The 18947-nt window shown below is 41.1% G+C and overlaps 1 protein-coding gene across 18 annotated transcripts in view; it reads right to left on the reverse strand.

Moving 5' to 3' along the window:
* Positions 1-582: 582 nt before the first annotated feature.
* Positions 583-18947, reverse strand: part of LOC148012063 (protein ANTI-SILENCING 1-like) — a 155034-nt gene continuing 136669 nt past the window's right edge. For 16 of the 18 annotated variants that reach the window (XM_087669785.1, XM_087669782.1, XM_087669784.1 and 13 more), the window contains 4 exons: positions 14567-14683; positions 14424-14468; positions 14255-14343; positions 585-1108 (listed from right to left, as the gene is read on the reverse strand). In XM_087669785.1, coding sequence (XP_087525911.1) covers positions 14314-14343; positions 14424-14468; positions 14567-14683 — 192 coding nt within the window. In that variant the 3' untranslated portion in view covers positions 585-1108; positions 14255-14313. Of the gene's footprint in view, positions 1109-2135; positions 2492-14254; positions 14344-14423; positions 14469-14566; positions 14684-18947 lie in introns of all 18 variants that reach the window. The other 2 variants (XM_087669792.1, XM_087669793.1) reach the window with 2 other exon arrangements.

Below are 18947 nucleotides of genomic sequence, written 5' to 3' on the forward strand. Positions count from 1 at the left end.
CAAGTCATCAAAAAGGGCAACTGATAGAAGGAAACCTTGGTTTAAACTAGTGGTGATGATATCATATCTAAGAGATCTCAAAGTGATTTAAACCTATGGTGTCTAATACTGCATCTAAGAGACCTTCAAGTGGTTGATCTTGCTTGTGACTATTCATACAAAGCAAGATTGCCCCTTAATCTAGTCATAGGGATAATAAGAGCTAGGTCACACCCAGCATGAGTGGGGGAAATGGAACCCCACTCCCCCACTAACCAACCCATAGCATGATCAAAGGTGCATGTTGATCAAACATTCTCAACTTTGCAAATGGTGCGAATTTCCAGCTCATTCAACCAAGGGAATTGCATCTCCAAATCATGATATTATACACTAAGTCCCCTTTCTATTCATAGCTAATGGATAAAGACATATTAAAGATATTGTGTAAATTATGGGTTCAAGTGCTCCATGTGTGCCAAGCATTAGTGAGGTTTGACTCATACAATGGATATGCCAGCAGCTCCGCTTCTCCGTGCAGCCACCAGTGTTCACAGGCAAACTGCAACATCCATTTTGAAAAAGCCAGTCTTGCTATTACAATGGGAAGCAAAAATGCCAAGAAATGCTGTTGCACACTTTAGTTGATAAAATTGAACTAGACAATAGTTTGTTCGGCTGTCAGCCTCATAAAAAGAACAAAACAAAAAAAGTAAGGCATGGCATGGCCTCGCATATCTCAGTAATACAACAGCAAAATGCCAGCAGGCATTCCAATAAATCTGAAATGCCCAAGTATCTCATTTAACAATATACTCAAGCCTTTCAAAGGATTTCAAAAGCATAGCATGATACAAGAATTTACAAGAGCAAAGCCTATTTCACCCAGGCTTTGGATCCATTACCTTCAACGAGCCTACAAAACTGCCATGCCACCGACGAGATGGCTTTCATAGACATCCTTTCTCGATAGCAGCAGACAGGATCATGTCACAGAATCATGCCCTGGAGAACAAGACTTGAACACATTGATATCCCCTGCCTGAAATGCTCCAAACGGGCAGGCTCAAAATTGGCACATCAGCTCTCTTGCTTCCCAAACCTAATCCTTTTTGTGAAATTGTGATCACTGCATTATGTAAGTCATTATTCAGACCCCTTTAACATCATAATATGACTTAGGTTTTAGAACTTGGCATGTCAATGGCAGAAATTTCATATTAAAATGAGCCTCACTTTTTCTGTATATTACTTAAATATCATGTTCTTGCATTTCTTCTTCATTGAACCCTTGTTACGGAGATGCAATGCAAGCACGCGTTTTCAAGTCTCAAGTTACAGGACCTTTGGTTTTCCTTGAAGCAAGGGTGATAAAGCCAAAGTGGCAAGCTTCAATCCTACACTGTCGATAGCTAAGATCAAGTAATCCACAGCAGGCTCTGTCGCCGTCTCTACTTCAATTATATGCCTAATTCTTTTCGTATTGGCTGGACCTTTCCATAAAATAATCACTATGAAGGATCACATGCAAGGGTGCAGGGCAATGTTGACAATATGTAATAATTAAAAAGAGAAGCTACTTCTTATTACACTCTAGCTGGAGGAAGCTTGATTAAGCAGAAAGGCTTAACTGGGCAAACTTACAGTTCAGCTTCCTCTCATCATGAATGAGGCACTTCCCTCTTAACTAGCTTGAACAAACTTGCTTTGCAGACAAGCTCCCAATTCAAGATGATAATTTTCTTCCTCCAATAGAGTCCCTAAATCATTTTGCAAGAGTGGTAGGTTAAAGCAATGTTGTTAACATTCCATAAAGTCCCTTGATATGTTCCAAACCCTGCACAACATAAAAATCAGGAGAGGATTGCTCCTGCAACTTTTGGCATTCAATACTTGTTACACTTATCATGCTCCTCCTAAGTTCCAGTGTCAATGATCCCTTATCCATGGGCACTTTTTACCTTCTAGCTGGAGAAGTGTTTTTTCCCTTCTGAACATCAGCCAATGTGTGGTACTTAGTACCTTTGGGATTGTACTTTCATATCATTCTCACATGGTGAATTTGACCTTCTAGCACTCTCTTCCCTCTTTTTGTTCACTTGTTCCTTGTGAGTGCGTGCATGCTGCCCTAACCTAACAATAGTATAAGAGCATACCTTTCAGTGCTGCCATCATTGCTTGAGCCACTGTTGAGCCCTGCACTTAGCTGCTCTTCGCCTTGCTTGTCATCAATGCTCAGCTGCCTGCTGTGTTCTCTAACCTGCACCAACAGTCACACGTGCAACTTGATTGTGCCTGTCAGCCACCGCGAGTTTGCTTCATGCAGCTCCCAAGGGCCAACAGTCTTCTGTGGAGTCGACAGGTCCAGCAGCTGACGAGACAGCTCGGACAGCGCCCATTTACACATCACCTACGCCTGCAGCAACTAACACGACAGCCGAGACAATGCACATTGCCACATTGCCTGCGCCTGTTTCGCCTGCTTGTGTAGGCCCGACAGCCATAGTTGTCTCTGTACGTGGCACAATGTGATCCGTACGGTATGTATAAGTACGATTTTGTATGAAAAAATGGGGTACTTTTTGCCACACCCCCCAACCTCTTTTTTCCCAAGCGTCAATCTTCCACACACATGCGAACACACACACACACACACACGTCACACACACACACAACCTCTCTCTCTCTCTCTCTCTCTGTCTGTCTCTCTCATGATCGAGCCTCTCCGCACACCCTCTCTCTCTCTCTCTCTCTCTCTCTCTCTCTCTCTCTCTCTCATGATCAAGCTTCTCACACCCCTCTTTCTCTCTCTCCCAAGCCTACACTTCTCTTATTTGTATGATCATTTATGTATGATGTATCCAATCCCATCTATTTACTTGTAACTTGTATGTTGTTGTGCATATTGCACATGAGGCATATACCATAGAGGTTTTCGCATGTTGCTCTCAAGTAATCATCTTATATACTCTAATAGCATTGATCTTTAGACTTCACACACTTAATCTATCATCTTTAGTTCAAAATACCCAAGATGATTTTTTTCCCGTACTAATATCATACTGTATCTTATAAAATCTTAAGGTATCATTTAGTACCGTATTTTATTCTACCGTATGGTATCGTACCTTTCGTACTTGACAACTATGCCGACAACCTTGCTGACAAATAGCCTGTCCACATCCACATCACGTTGTCCCCCATCACATGCCAATTTAATATGCATATGTTGTGTTTATGCCCGACAATCAATAAGATATTAAAATATTTATGTTTCTCAATCTTAGTCAGCATTTAGCCAGATAAACTAGCTCCTGTTTGCACGCAACCCCCATCCAGACACAAAATTCTGGGGATTTTGCAACAAGCACCATTTTTCCCCACATTTCTTTACAAATTTTGGAACTTTTGCTTGAAAACCCCAAATCTCAACAAAAATTTAGGAATTTTGTATTCGGTGCTCAAAAATTGCTTGATTACGCACCAAAATTTAGGACTTTTCACATTTAAGTTCAAAATTCACAAAATTTTGCAACTAAATTTGGAGCTTTTGTGAAATTTTCCCAAATTTATCAACATTAAGGCCAATTACATTTTCTTCATTGACATTCGCGCACATTGGAGCCATTTTAACTACAAATTCTTCATCGTCATCATCAATTTTACGAAAAATTATAACTTTTTGGCCTTGTCTTTGCTTTATTTTTGTGTTGCCCCTGCATTTGCACTTTGCATAGCAACTGGTCACAAAAAACCAAAAGTTTGTAGAGCAAGCAATGGCAGGGCAAAATGATTTGCTAAATACATGTGAAAACTTAGATAAATTGGATGGTACTAATTATCCCATGTGGGTGTACATGATGAATTTATTGCCAAGTAGCTTTGGGGTTATGTATGTGGTTCAAAAGTTAGGCTTGCAAGCCCAGCTACATAGAATGGTTTAGGTTCTTCGAGCTTATCCACTGTCACTAGTGGATCTTCTACTCCAGCTTCTCCTCCACCTCTCATTACAGACCAATTGAGATGGGATGGGCGTGATGCCTAAGATCATGCTTTGATTGCACTCTCCTGCAAGAGACATGTTATTCTACATATTCGGTCATGCACAACGGCCAAGGATACTTGGGATAAGCTTGCTTCGTTGTACCAGGTACAGAATGAGGTTGATGTAGCATATTTGCGTAAGCAGCTTGAGATGGAACACATGCCAAAGGTGATTCTATGGATGCATACATTACACATATCGAGAATATTACGGAGCACCTTGCTAATATTGATGAAATAATTTCCAATGCCTCTCTTATATCTGCAATCTTGGTTGGTCTACCTGATACTTATCAGAATTTTGCCACCACTCCTCTCATAGTTGCAAAAGAAGGATGCCAATGCATACACATTTGATGTGTTGGTATCATTGTTATTGCAAGAAGAGCAATCAAGGGTGAATTGCTCTAACACAAGTATGGGCAATCAAGCATTTGTAGCCAGCTATCGAAACAAAGAACAGTCATGGCAACCCTCAAAAAGGATAAAGGCAAAAAAGCTTCTATTATGGACTTCTCAAGCACTAATGATGACGGTGCTAGGAAAAAGAAATGCAATTATTGCAGAAAAAAAAGGCATGCTATTGAAGAATGCAAAAAGAGGATGATAAGTGAAAAGAGAAAACAATTAAGCATGAGTGTTGTTGAAAATTCAATACATACAAAGGACCGCACATTTAGCTAGCGTGGACATTGGTCAATCTTATGCTTTTGTTGTGTCTTGTTCGTATGATCCTTCTTCACATGAATATGGACTTTCAGTGTTTGCTTTGCCTAAAAAGCAAAAATATGGTACTTGATCTCCCTCCATCAAAAGCACCCACTCACAATGTATGTGAAAGTTGTGTACTTAGCAAAATGCATCGTGCTTCATTTCCCAAAGGTGGACAGGGTGGACCTATGCATATTGATTAGAAATTACAGCTTGTGTATAGTGATATTTGTGGATCCATGCGTATCAAATCGATCCATGGATACTTATAAGTTGTTACCTTCATTGATGACATGACTTGTCATTGTGGAGCATATGCTTTGAGGCACAAATCAAAAGTGTTTGCATGCTTTAAAACCTTCATGCTCTTGGCTGAAAATGGCAGTGGTTGCAAGCAAGAGTTTAACTCTTTCTTGGCTGAAAGGGGCATTCTACATCAGTGTACTACCCCTTACACACCTCAACAAAATGATATGGCTGAAAGAAAAAATCACACTTTGATGGAAATGGCACATTGTATCCTGTCACACAATAAGCTGTCCCCCAAAATCTTGGCTTGCTACTAGTATGTGTGCAACGTAAGTGCTAAATCGCAGCCCCACTAAAGCATTGGTTGAATGTATGCCTTATGAGGCTTGGAATTGCCAAAAACCAGTGGTGTCACATATTCGTGTCTTGGTTGCTTGGCATATACTTTGGTGCCACAGTCACGAAGACAAAACTATGTCAAATGCATTTTAATTGGTTAGAGGGCAGAAAGTTAAGGGTACCACTTGTACCAATCCTCCACTAACAAGATTTCTGTTTTATTAGAGATGTGGTATTCATTGAACATGCCAATCAGCCCTTCATGGACTATAAAAATTGCCAAACGTGGGCCTATGGACAAGTTTCATAGTTTGTTGCCATTGTTTCAGCAAAGTGCACTTAATTTTGGTTAATTTCAGCAACCTATTGAGGGTTTACAGCAGCAAAATCTGAAGCAAATACATCCTGAACAACAGCTTGATTTTCAGCCCATTCATCAAGGCATTGCTAATGATGAAGTGGTTGTTGGGTTTTCACGTACGTCTACGCTCACATAGGAGTGGCGGTGATCAGTAGGACACTGGGGCACTTTTTACTCTCGATATGAGAGGTTTTTTCCCCCAAACTTATTGTCTTATTTCGTATGTGCTTATGTTACACACTTATGGGCACTTATCGTGTTCGGGTGTGAATACCCCTTACAACCCTAAGGTACTTATCGTGTTCGGGCACTTATCGTGTTTGGGTTGTACTTTGTACTTTCAGATTACACTCTTTCAGTCTATTGCATTGGTTGTCATGCTTCACTCTCCACACTGTCTACTGCACTCTGAGCTGAGCTTCAATCTTCTCTCCATCTCACAGGGGCCGATGAGAGGGCTGCTATTCGGGATGCGAAAACATTCCCTAGATCGCTATTAGATACATTTGGGGCAGCAAACAATCCATTCCACTTCGCAATAGACTAGAGCATCCACTCGCTATGCATAGGGTAACTTGGTTACTCAAGCACTCGTAGCTACTGCATGCAATGAGGAACCTATTTCTTTACATGATGCTTTACAAAATGAACATTGGATGGCAACTGTACAATTAGAAATAAACTATATTCATAAAAATGGCATATCCGAGTTATGTGACTTGCCTCTTGGCAAGCGTCTATAGGCATAAAGTGGACTTACAAATTAAAATGTAGATTTAATGGTAGCATGGAGTGCTACAAGGCATGTCTTGTTGCCAAAGGGTATGCCCAACAGCATGGGATTGACCATGATGAGACGTTTGCACCCACTTCACGTATGACCACCATTCGTAGTGTCATCGCTTTGGCTACTCATTATGATTGGCATGTACATCAGTTGGATGTGAAGATTGCTTTTCTGAATGGTGATCTTCATGAGGAGTTTTATATCACATAACTTCCTAGCTTTGTTCAAAAAGGTTCAAAAAGCAAAGTGTGCCGTTTGCACAAGGCCCTGTATTGTTTGAAATAGGCATCTAGGCATAGAAATAGGGAACGGAAGTTCCAACATGTAGGAACAGCCTAACGCGTTCCAAACCCCCTGACGAGATGAAATGGCTAAAGAACGTTCCCTGCTGTTCCTTGTTTAGAACGGCCATTCCAAGCTTGCTGACCAAAAATTCATGTTTTTTCTAGTTTTTTCTCTTGCTTGTGTTACACTCCTACCACATGTTCACCCATTTCCATTGCCTAATGTGCACACACTAATCTTTTTTTTTTTTCCGTAAAAGGTAACTGTATTAATTACGAAAAATACAAGATTACTTGATTACAAGATACATGACGACAATCTAAGCCATCATGTGAAGAGGTTCTAAGTACTACAAGTTACAACGTCATGGCAAAGACGCGGAGGAAATTGCCATATGCCAGGGACGTAAGTCCTCCCTAGAGAGCAAATCAGAATGCTGGAGAAGATCTAACTGCCAATACAAGAGGCCCTTAAGCCTCGCAATATGCCGCTGAACATTATAGGCGAAGTCAAAAAGAAAAGCATTCCGAATGGTCCAGTTATGCCAACAACCCCAATATCGAAGAAAGTGATACATGAGCTTCATATGTGGCTGTGCCGGAGTGGGGTATTTGGGCTGCCCAAAAACCCAATCAAAGGGGCGCAGGGTGAAACCAACCACCCCTTGCCAAACAGCCGACAAAAATAACCAAACTTTCTTAGTAATGGGGCAAGAAATAAATCGGTGGCGGGCGGATTCCATAGTAGTGGTGCAAAAGAAACAGGTGCCATTGGAGATTCGTCGCTTGGAAAGAGCTGAAGCAAGCGGAAGACCACCAATCATCACTCTCCAAAGAAAGACTTTATATTTAAAGGGTGTCTTGTTCAACCAGCCCTCCATCACAGTCGCCCTCCACCATGACCGGGATTTACGGAATCCCCATAAAGCATTCGCTTTAGTAACTAGCCATTGATGATCTTTAATCAGAAGATGATACACTTGGTTAGCAGAAGCTTTGCTTAAGTGCACACACTAATCTCTCTCTCTCTCTGTGTCTTTGGTTGGGGGCTATTGGGGCAATTTGGATCATGCAGGGCATATTTGAGGCACATTCCCCAAATATGCCCGTGGACGTTCCCCTCATTCTGGGGGATCCCGTTCCCCGTTCCAAGTAACTATACATCTAGGGCATGGTATAAAAAGATATGTGCATACTTGATTGCTCTTGGCTTCAATAATTCACACATTGAAAACACACTTTATGTTTGCAAAAATGGGTGAACCTTTTGATTCTCATTGTTTGCAAAAATGGGACAACCTTTTGATTCTCATTCTTTACGTGGATGACATACTGTTGATTGGACATGAGACACAAATTTCAGCCTTGAAAGCTGAATTGTAGCATGCTTTTGATGTGACTGAGGGGGGCATTATTTTGCAACAGTCTTAAATACATTTGGTAGCTTCTTCAGTGTTTTCAAATGCAAGCTAGAAAGCCTATCTCTACTCCCATTGAGACATGCCACAAGTTTACACTTGAGGATGCAGGAAAAGCATTTGATGCTTCTCTTTATCAACAGGTTGTTAGTTGTTTATTTTATTTGTGTAATACACGCCGGATATTCAATTTGGCATCTCTCAATTGACACGCTTCATACATAGCCTCGGTGCTACACTTTGAGAAGCAATTAAACATGTCTTTCATTATCTCAAAGGCACTCAGTCATTGGGCCTTTATTATCCTAAAGGCACATTTTCTTTGCTTGCATACATTCATAGATGATGATTGGGCAGTTGTTTTGACACGAGGGTGTCCACTAGTGGCAAGTGTTTTATGCTTGGTGATTCATGTATTTCTTGGTTGAGCAAGTAGCAGTCTATAGTAGCCACATCTAGATGTGAACACAGGGTGCGATGACAATGGGGGATGGTTCTACAGGTGCTCTTCTAGTCAATCTTAGTGTGTGACAACAGTTGCCCACTCCTATCTACACTAATAGTCAAAGTGCCATGGTAGTTGCAAGAACATTATCCCATAGTGAACATGACCTTCCAACACTCTCCTCTCTTATTGTTCACTTGTTCACTGTGAGTGTGCGCGTGCTGTTGAACCCTAATCTAACAACGCTTTATGGTGAAGCCATAAGATGCTCTAGAAGCTGCCATAACTGAAACAAACACATGTCCTAGCCTTGGGAAAATAACTTGAAGCCTTGCCTCAATCCAAGTTAACAAAAGACTAGGGGCAGATGCTCTTCTCCAACAATAGCCGACTCCCCCAAGCATGTCTCAGTTGAATTTGATTCTTCAATGAAACCAAGATATGCTTGGAGAAGTCAAAATTATGGTTGTAGTAGAGCATATGCTCCTATTCTTTTGTTCACTTGGCTTGAGGTAAGACTTCAATATATTTTCCCAAGTTGGGGCATGGGTTCCTTTTAGTTATGACAGTTTCTAGAGCATCTTGTGGCTTAGTGTTTGCTATTTTGGGTTGTATTTCACCCAGTGCTTGCATCATGAGCTAGTTCGAAGCTCCATTATCTAAACTTAAAAGCAAGGGTACTCTTACCATCACATAGCTTATAACTCAAGGCGGAAGAGTTGAATGTCCAAATGCCAATTCAGCTTTAATGACTGGCATATTTTTTATATGGACTCACTGATTACAATTCTCAGCTTTACATCCTTTGTATGGACTCATTGACTATACAGATCTCAACTGCATTATTAATGTGTGCAGTCACTAATTTTGTGGCCTTATAAAGAAAGCACTAGTATATACTTCACAACTTTCATGGAGAAAGAAAGCATTTAATACTAGCTAGACATGTTGTGGTCTACCATAAAGTAATGCAATGTTTTTTGTCTCTCATTATGAAGTGTTTTGCTTTCTACAATACTAACATTTGTTAATTATAACAATGCTCAAGGGTTTGAGTCCAATACAAAATTTGTTAAATTTGTTTCTTCCGTGAAACAGATTTTGTATCAAATACAAACTCCCCATATTATTATTATTAACAAATGGTAGCATTCTAGAAAGCAAAACACATTGTAATGAGCAATAGAAAGTAAATTTCAAAATGTGTCATGATAAGCAATAGAAAGCACTACATTACTTGATGGTGGACCATGACAAGTTCTAGTTAGCAATAAATGTTTTCCTTCTCCATGAAAGTTACACAGCAAGCATTAGTGCTTTCTTTATAAGGCCACAAAATTAGTGATTGCACATAGTAATGATGTAATTGAGATTTGTAATTTGTGAGTCGATCCAAAAGATATAATTTGAAACCAACCTTTCTCCTAGGATAGGGTGGTAAATAACCTAATTAAGCACTAATTACAGCAAGCATAAAATTCACATAAACTGAAATTGCACACTTTACCACTTTAATCTTGGACACTGGACATCCTGTTGGCCCCAAAAGTGGCACTCCTTGCAGTATTTCTTTATCTTCTATTGCAAATGGAAGGAGTACAACTGAGATCCTATGATCTCCTCCACTAATCCAAGTGCCTCTTGCTATCAAAGCTGACCAGCAACCCTCCAAACCAATTTTTCCCTTGGCCTTCACTTGCTCCTTGAAAGACAAATTCAACCCCAAATCTGATATTTTCTAGTTGGCCTCTTGAATCTTCCTGAAATTCCTCAATTTTAGCTGTTGGAATTCAACTCTTAGGACCTCAATTTTGAGCACACATCCCAAGGCGGCTATCAAAACTCTAATTTTTGCTATAAATTAGGATTTACAGCAGAGACTGACTAAAACCTCTTCGTTAGATGGTTCAAACTATTGAAAAATTCTCAGATAACTTAAGAGATAGCTAGGGGATAAAAGAGAATGCTATGGAGAGATTTTTTAGAGTTTCACCGCAAGAAACACTAAAAAACTAATGTCGCCCTGCTCAACTAGCCATGGAAGCTGTCACCTACAACTTAGGACCACTAGAAAGACTACTCCTTTCTCCTATATATTGTTATTAACACGATAAGGAACTTCGGTTGCTGTTAATGAAGGGCTCCAAATTGCTATTACTTTTTGTAGGACTAGTCCATGGCGGCTCCAAATCACATCAGTAACATCTCCTTGCTCTCTAACAACCTCCTCCTCTCTCAGAATGACTGGAACAAACTCCGTCAGCCTCTTGCTCTTCCACAATAGCTGGAATAGACTCCATCAACCCCTAAAAACATTTTTTCCAGTTGCATGGGCAAGTTTTGCTAAGTGCCAGCCTTCTAATCCCATTTTCCAACAAGTTTTGCTAAGTGGCAGTCTTTTGATTCCATTCTGAAAATTAATTTAATAATTATCCTAGTGCTAAATTTTTTTATTTTACTAGTCAATAATTAAGTTGACTAGACCAATTTATCTTCCAAGTATCCTTGAGAGGTTATTGCCCATTAGATGGGCATTAATTAATTAATGAACGCCAAGTCTCTAATGTCACCATTGACATTAGTGGCCAATAAATTGGTCTAGGAAGATATTTGACATCGGATACCACCTAGTATCTATCAAGCATGACTTATTACAACTTTTGCCTTTGGCATCCACTACATCCTTGGGGTCCTTGGCCTATTACCATGAAATAATTGCCATATGCATCACATGTGCTAAACAACCTTGCATATTTGATTAATATCTTAATCAAATGTTATCGACAAGATTAGAGCACCTCAAAATTTCACGTCCCTGTGACATAATTCGCAGTCATTAAAATTGACTCAAACATTACTATGAAAGTATGACAGTTCTACTTTGCCTTGCAAGCTATGTGATGGCAAGAGCACCCTCACTTTTATTCTCAAATAATAGACCTTCAAAATTGGCTTGTGATGCAAGTAACTGGATGAAACAGAACCCAAACCAGGACACTCTCTCATCCTCTAACTCCGTCGATGACAAAGGCAAGCAACTCAGAACTCGTAAAGAAGTAAAAATGTCTCTCTATTTTCTTACAATAAAGATGATAGTATAACGATAATGACTAAGTGAATACCAATAACAATAGGTCAGTGTGCCAAGAAGTGGCATGCCCTAAACAAGAATGAGTGAGAGCTGGACATAATATCTGAAAGGCCAAGGCCCCCTCTTGAGGAAAAACAAAATGGAGAGAACCTAAATAAAGCCAAAAGAGATACAATGATGTGGGACAAGAAGTGTCCCCTTTGCTGCAACTCTAGATCCTTGGTGAAGACATTGACCATGAGGATGATCATTGGCTGCTCAAGTTGCTCACAAACAAGATGGTAGTGCATGGTACTGCACATCGATGTACTTGGTTCTCAAACAAAGGCCAATTCAGCTAAACATAATATTGAAGGGCCGAGGCATCCTCTCATGGAAGAATGAAATGGAGAGGGAACCAAATAAAACCAAAAATGGTATAATGATGTGGGGCAAGAAGTGTTCCCTCCGCCCCAACTCTAGATCCTTGGCAAAGAAATCACCCACAAGGATGCTCACAGCGTACTCAAGATGCTCCCAAACAAGAAGCAGACACTGATGTGCCTGGTCCTCAAACAGAAAATCGGGTTCCATGCCAACACCATAGCACTCTTGACTGTGGGTGTAGAACATAGTGGGCTGCTTTTGTGGATAGTCCAACTCCTCCAAACATTATGTCAAACACAAAATCTCTAGCTCCAGCATCATGCAAGGCCCAATACTTCAGTCCATAGAAGACACTACAATTAGGATTGCTTCCAGCTAGACCAACAAATCAAGCCAGAACCAATGAATGTATTGTGTGTGTGTGTGTGCGTGTGCGTGCGCGCGTGTGACGTTCAGATCAGAATGTGGAAAGCAGGCACAAAACAGTCGTCCTATTTCATTCCCGCAATGGTCACTTTTCAATCCTGCAACAATTGCGGACGGGGATGCCATCAGATGACTCCAGATGTGATCGAACGAGCTGCACAGGGCAGCAGGCCAGATCGGACAAGTTGTCCCGTTTCCCAAACATGGGCAACCCTAACATAGCTGATGTCAATGTTTAGCTCTAGTTATAGTATTGAGCCCATAGACTTCGGTGTCTTCGCAGTAATATGATTAGCCACATCTTATTTTGCAAATAAATCAGAGTAATCTCATGTGATTAAGTAACCTCTCACACTGGAGTGGCTATATCACCAAATCCTGGCTCCTCTGTCCCCTCCAGTACTACAACCTTGTCCCTTTCTATTGGTGAAAAAAGAACAGCAAACTCAAGGCTCTCCAAATCTACCTGGCCCCCCAAAAAGTCTCCTCTATATCCTATACTTTGTTAGCCTCTATCAGCTTTTAGACCCCTACCCTAGGAACCTCTTGGGCCTTTATCACTAGTACCTCCTGCAAGCCCTGCACCTCTGAAGGGACCCAGGCCCCATGACATGTTAATGTGTTATAGCCTCCTCTGTCCCATGACCCAGGCCCCATGACCCTGTGTCTGCTCACCTTCCCTCTCCACTGTCTTGACTTATTCACACCTTCCTCCATCGACATGTTAATGTGTCTATAGCCTGCTCTACCAAGACCCTGCTAGGTGTCCATGCTCTCTATAGCTGATGCACTGGCCAAGAAGACATGTATAGCCCACTGGACTACCATCTCTCCTCCATGGATGGTAGGAATAATGACATATAGAGGAAATATAACTTTACATTAATGCCATTGCATCAGCTACACACCACCTTTGACATGACTGACTTTGGTCAGCTTTCTCATTTCCTTCCATGGAAATTATATAGGATGAGCATGGGATTTCTCTCCCAACACCAATGTCTTGTCAAAAGCCTTTCTACTTTAGGCATCACCAAATGCATCCTTATTTCTGCTCCCATGGATCAAAACAACTTGATAATGGTTTGTAGCTACTTGATACCACTTCATAAATAGTTGATAAAGTTCTCTCCTTACCTAGCCAACACTACGCCAGACATTTCCTTTTCAGGTACCATTTCCAGTTGGTTCACCTCCTCCCCTTGATGCATTGGCACAACAACACCATGCAAGTATTTCACTACCTCACATCCCTTGGCATGTAATGACACAAAGGCCTGCTCCTTACAAGGCTATTCAGACTCAAATGGGGCTAGTGACATCAGCACGAGGAGGGTCAAATGGCTTATATTGTCTCCCCTCTGCCTCGAGATTCATTTCTCAGCAGTAGGCAAGATCAGGAAGATGTAAGGCAATGCTCCCAAAAAGTTCAAGCTCCAATTAATATATGTATCAAATACTCAGCAAAAAACATTACACCCACACAATACCCTGTCTCGATTTGTCTACAAAACTTCTGAAAAGCCTGAAGGATGTCAGTGTTAACCACTAAGAGTGTGCTAAACACACTGTTTGTCGTACCTCAAAAGCATGTAATTTCAAACTTTATTTTGCTTGGACTCATCCTCGTTCTCCAAAATATAATTTTATCTTCATTTTGGTTAAAAACATGGTCTTTAGCGAAGTTCAGAGCAATTGAATGGAATACAATCCAAGAAAGAGAAACACTCAATTTTCGTTTTCTAAGTCCTCACCTGTAGAGATAGGTTTGAACAAATGCTCTGTTTCTCTTGCTCTCTTGCCCTCCAATGCTTTAAGAACAGTGCAGTTCTATGCCTTTTCCCTGCCAAGTTGAAACTGTCTTTTATCCTTTCCAAGGAGCTCAAAAACAACACTGAAAACATTCATTGACTTATCCCATACCTTTTTGTACTTTCTTTCAAGTCTACAAACTTCATCTCTTTGTAGCTGCAAAACAAGTTGTCTTTTGAATCGTGGAACCAGGCAGACAAACAACACAAAATCTGTCCTAATCCAGTCGTCCTAAACCAGTCAGAATGTGTCACCTTATACAAATGCTCCCAACAAATGTCCACCTTCTTTCTGTGTGCACGCCACTCCATTGCCATCTCAAACTCAACTGTGTTTGGTTCTGGTAAGTGCGAGATTGCCCACGCTTTTCTCTGTGCCCAGAAGATAGTTAACACCTTAACCTTCTATCTACAACTACTTTTAATGTTTGATGTACACCTATTCATTGCTTTTACATTATGCTTGCTGTACAAATCAACAATGAAGGTAGTAACAAGTGAAAGTGTCTAAGGAATACATTCCAAGCTTTACACCTCTGAGACAAACTATCAATACATATCATAATATTCTCCATGAATTAGCATAAAATGTTGCTGGGTATATTCCTATTGACCATTTTGAGAAAAATGAGTTCATGAAAATCTTATGTACATGGCATGTGATGAAACTTCCAGATGGACTGGGAGCAACACTTACATAAGGTAGAAGTTGAGAACCTTCCACAATGCAGCAGACCTTTTTGTGTGTCTTAAGATCCTCCACTTTCGTTCCGACGACATAGCCACAACCTTCTATAAAGCAAACTTCTTTGCTGCTTAGGTGCTCTCCCCCTGTCGAGAGACCTTGCAGCATGTGCTTTTCCACCTTCCTCTCCTGTGTTTCAGTTCTACCTTCTTGTGCCACCATGGTTAGGCACACTTCCAAGTTCTTGCAGCTGACTCTTGTGTTCGCGGTGCATTGCTTCCATTGTAAAGATCAAACATGTTCAATGCATCCATGTCATGGTTGTCAGTTAATACAGTGATTTAGATTGGGTTGGTGATTTTGATTCATGTCACTCTACAAGTGAAAACTATTTCTTTCTTGGCTCATCTTGCATTTCTTGGCTTAGCAAGAAGCAATCCACTATTGCCACATCGTCTTGTGAAGATGAATACAAGGCAATTTCAGTACTACAGTGGAATGTGTATGGCTAAGACGTTTGTTGGCTGATTTCGATGTATCTATCACGGAGCCTACTCCTTTGTTTACTAATAGTCATAGTGCCATTGCAATGGCACGAAACCCACTATTTCATGCATGCACGAAACAGATAGAGATCCACTATCACTTTTCAGAGAGAGGCAACATGCTCATGATATCAGCCTTGTCTATTGTCCTACCAACAACAATGTGGCAAACATCTTTACCAAACCTCTTCCTCGCGACAAATTTGAAGCATCTCGCAACGCTTTAAATTTGATCTCCTTTGGTGGATGATCCTTGTATGTTGATCACTTTTCACTCCAGGGGGGTTCGTTGGGCTTGACTCACGCCTACGCTCACAGAGCAGTGTTGGTGATCCATAGTAGGACACTAGGACACTTTTACTCTCCGTAAGAGAGGTTTTTCCCCCTAGTCACATTATTCTCTATTTGCGTGTTTATGTTACACAGTTCAGTCACTTACCGCACTTTACACACTTTCCGGTGTGAATGCACTTTAACGCACTTACACAACCATAAGTTCTAAGGGTTGTACTTTGTACTTTCACTTACACACATGAATTGAGTTGTGTGTCAAGCTGTGTCTACTCTCTCTCTCTCTCTCTAGTGTTCACTCTATGTACTGAGCTTGGAGCTGCTGTAACCGGCCTGTTCACTGGAAAGGGCGGTAGTGTACAACCAAAATATATAAATGCTTTCACCCAATTAACAGTCGCCCACTTTACCTGAACTTAAAGACACAGAATCAAGAAGACATACAGGAAGCTAGAGTGCTCCTGTTGTGACATAGACACCCTGTTGGCCCCTAAGTTAGGCGCCCCTTGCGGTATTTCTTTATTTTTAAAAAGAGAAAGTACAATGGGCTGTCTTTCACCTATTCTGGGTGAAATTTGACAGCATAACAGTACAATTACTGACCCAAATCAAGTTGACCAAGAGGGGAAACTCTGCCCAAGTCTGAACTTCTGGTTGGAGTGCAGAATTGACCATTTCAGTCTGCTGTAATTACTAGTTCAGACCTGTTCTGGGACCTGTTTACAACACTTACTGTTCCCTGTACTGTTCAGCCCACTGTAATTACTGGTTCAGACCTGTTCTGAAACCTGTCTTCAGCTTATATTGATCCCTGTACTGTTCTGCATCATCTGGGCCAAGTGCCCCTTGATTCTGACATCAATTGGGCTCTGAAATAACCTCTGAACAGTCCAGAATCAGAACTGATTTGGTGCTGTTTCAGACACCTGCTTGGTGAGGTTAACACCCTCACCTGTCCCTGCTGGGAACTGCAAACAACTGCTCCTGTTCCTGAAGAAAAAAGGCCCTTGCCTCATGCGAAAACAGCATATTCCACACAGCTGTATCTGAATCAGAAGAAAGGCCCTTGATTCTGCAGCATAACCATACTGTCAGGGAGAGAAAGAGAGAGAATAGGAAGCAAGCTCAGCCCTCTGTGCATCATAGACAAGGTAGACCAGCTCTCAAGAGCTCTCCATCTGCAGCAATCCATCTCCCTTTCACAAAATGAGCCCCCCATGCATTGAAACTCGTTTTTGTGCTGCCCTCTCTCTCTCTTTTGGGAATTTATGCCCAAATTGTGACACATGGCATACATGTAACAATTTTCCTGTTTAAACCTTTCGGTCAAATTCTCCATCCTCGGTTCAAAATTTGACCTCGGCACAGACCAGAGGATTAATCCTCGTACAAAAACGAAGATAATGACGCGGACAGATTCTAGGGTCCAAAAATAGTAACTCCCTAAATTTTAGGAGTTGCTTCCATTGCATCCCCACTAGTCTTCTGACCATCTTTGCAGACTATGGCTACATCCAAATCTGTAATGTAGCTCAACTGAAAGTGAATTTCCACTGATGACCCCACATGGACTAATCTCTTGAAGATTTGTCCATCTTCACTTTGAACTAGTCTCTTCCAGGCTAGTTCTTCAACACACTTGTCCATATACACTTTCACAAGTCTCTTCCAAGCTTGTCAATCTACAGTGCCATCAGTCTCTTCCAGACTTGTACTGGACCTTAACTGTCCAGTCTTGACTCACTAGACATTTCTGTCAGTTTCACATACTGGCCATGCAACTTAGGCGTTTAGATTTCAAGAGGAATCCTTCCAAAAAGAAGGACCAAATAAAATATGTAATAAAGAAATCAACAAAAAGATACTAGTTGTCACACTCTTGTGACAGCTGCCATCCCCATCTTCAACATTTATCCTAGCATTCGGTTAGTCAAGGACTGTCGTCTATCCTATAAGCCGGAGATGCATAACATGATCTTCATCATTGAGGCTTGTTCTTGTGTTGTAGTGGGATTGGATGTTTTCACACAGACAGGTACTAGAGCCGTGAGCTCATATCGGAGGTGTGAGAGCTTATTGGGGACCTCGCAACGTAATATGGAAGGCCCACCTAACCCAAAATTAAGAATGCCTGTCGTGAAGATCTTGTCTTCCATCATCCATTCCCTCCAACACCATTGGGACCATCTTCAATGGGGCTCTTGTATTCACAAGAGCTTCATCAACTCTTCCTTCACACCTAGGGTTACCATAGCATAATTTTCACACTATGGGATGGTATCCCCCAGTGGTGTTACACCCTGCTATCTTGGCTTTTATCCCCATTCCACATAAATCACCCTAAGATTAGACTTATGCTACTCTGAGTTTCTTTCAAGTAATATAAGTAGCCATGCTTTGTCGGCAAGGAAAAAAATATAGCTAAGCTTAGAGTGCAGATCCAGACTAATAAAACTATTAATTGCGGTTAGAAGGGGAAAATACTTTTATCAAGATAATAAAAGATGTCCCCATTATTAACGACTTATATATTGGCCAATTAATTGTTTGATATGTTATTAATTTTAACGAGTCTCATAGTGCACAGGCATTTCTCAATAGTTCATTACACTATACAAAGAGGAAGTGCTAAACATTCCATAAACCATTGACCAGAAGTATCAATGCAAACTGAAAACCCAATACAAAATTGTGCTAACACAATAGTCCATAAATGCTTTTGCTCAAGAGTATTCTTCTTTTTTTCTTTTTGGCAAATAAAGTGTGGCTGATTATATTCCTTCAGAAAAAACCCTGTATACAAGAAAGTGCTCATGCTCAACAGACTAGCTGGAGTTGATATAGAGTCACACATATATCAAGTATACAAGCCTCTCAAGGCGGTCTACGGGGGATGGGGCAAGAAGACATGGAGAGGGGGTGTATCGACATCTGGGGCTACCTGCCTGCATCACGAAAAACAGATCTTGGCCACCCCAAGTGCGCATGAAATGAAAACGGAGCTCCTCACGAGCTCGAGACTTGCCCTACTCCTGGTCCCATCATCGGCCACAGAGGGAGTGGATGATGGAGGTCCAGAACTCTGCTAAAGTTGCATGTACTACAAGTCTCTCCC

This window comes from Lygodium microphyllum, chromosome 27, assembly GCF_053477565.2.
Source record: "Lygodium microphyllum isolate KBCC chromosome 27, Lygodium_microphyllum_v1.1.10, whole genome shotgun sequence".
NCBI lineage: Eukaryota > Viridiplantae > Streptophyta > Polypodiopsida > Schizaeales > Lygodiaceae > Lygodium > Lygodium microphyllum.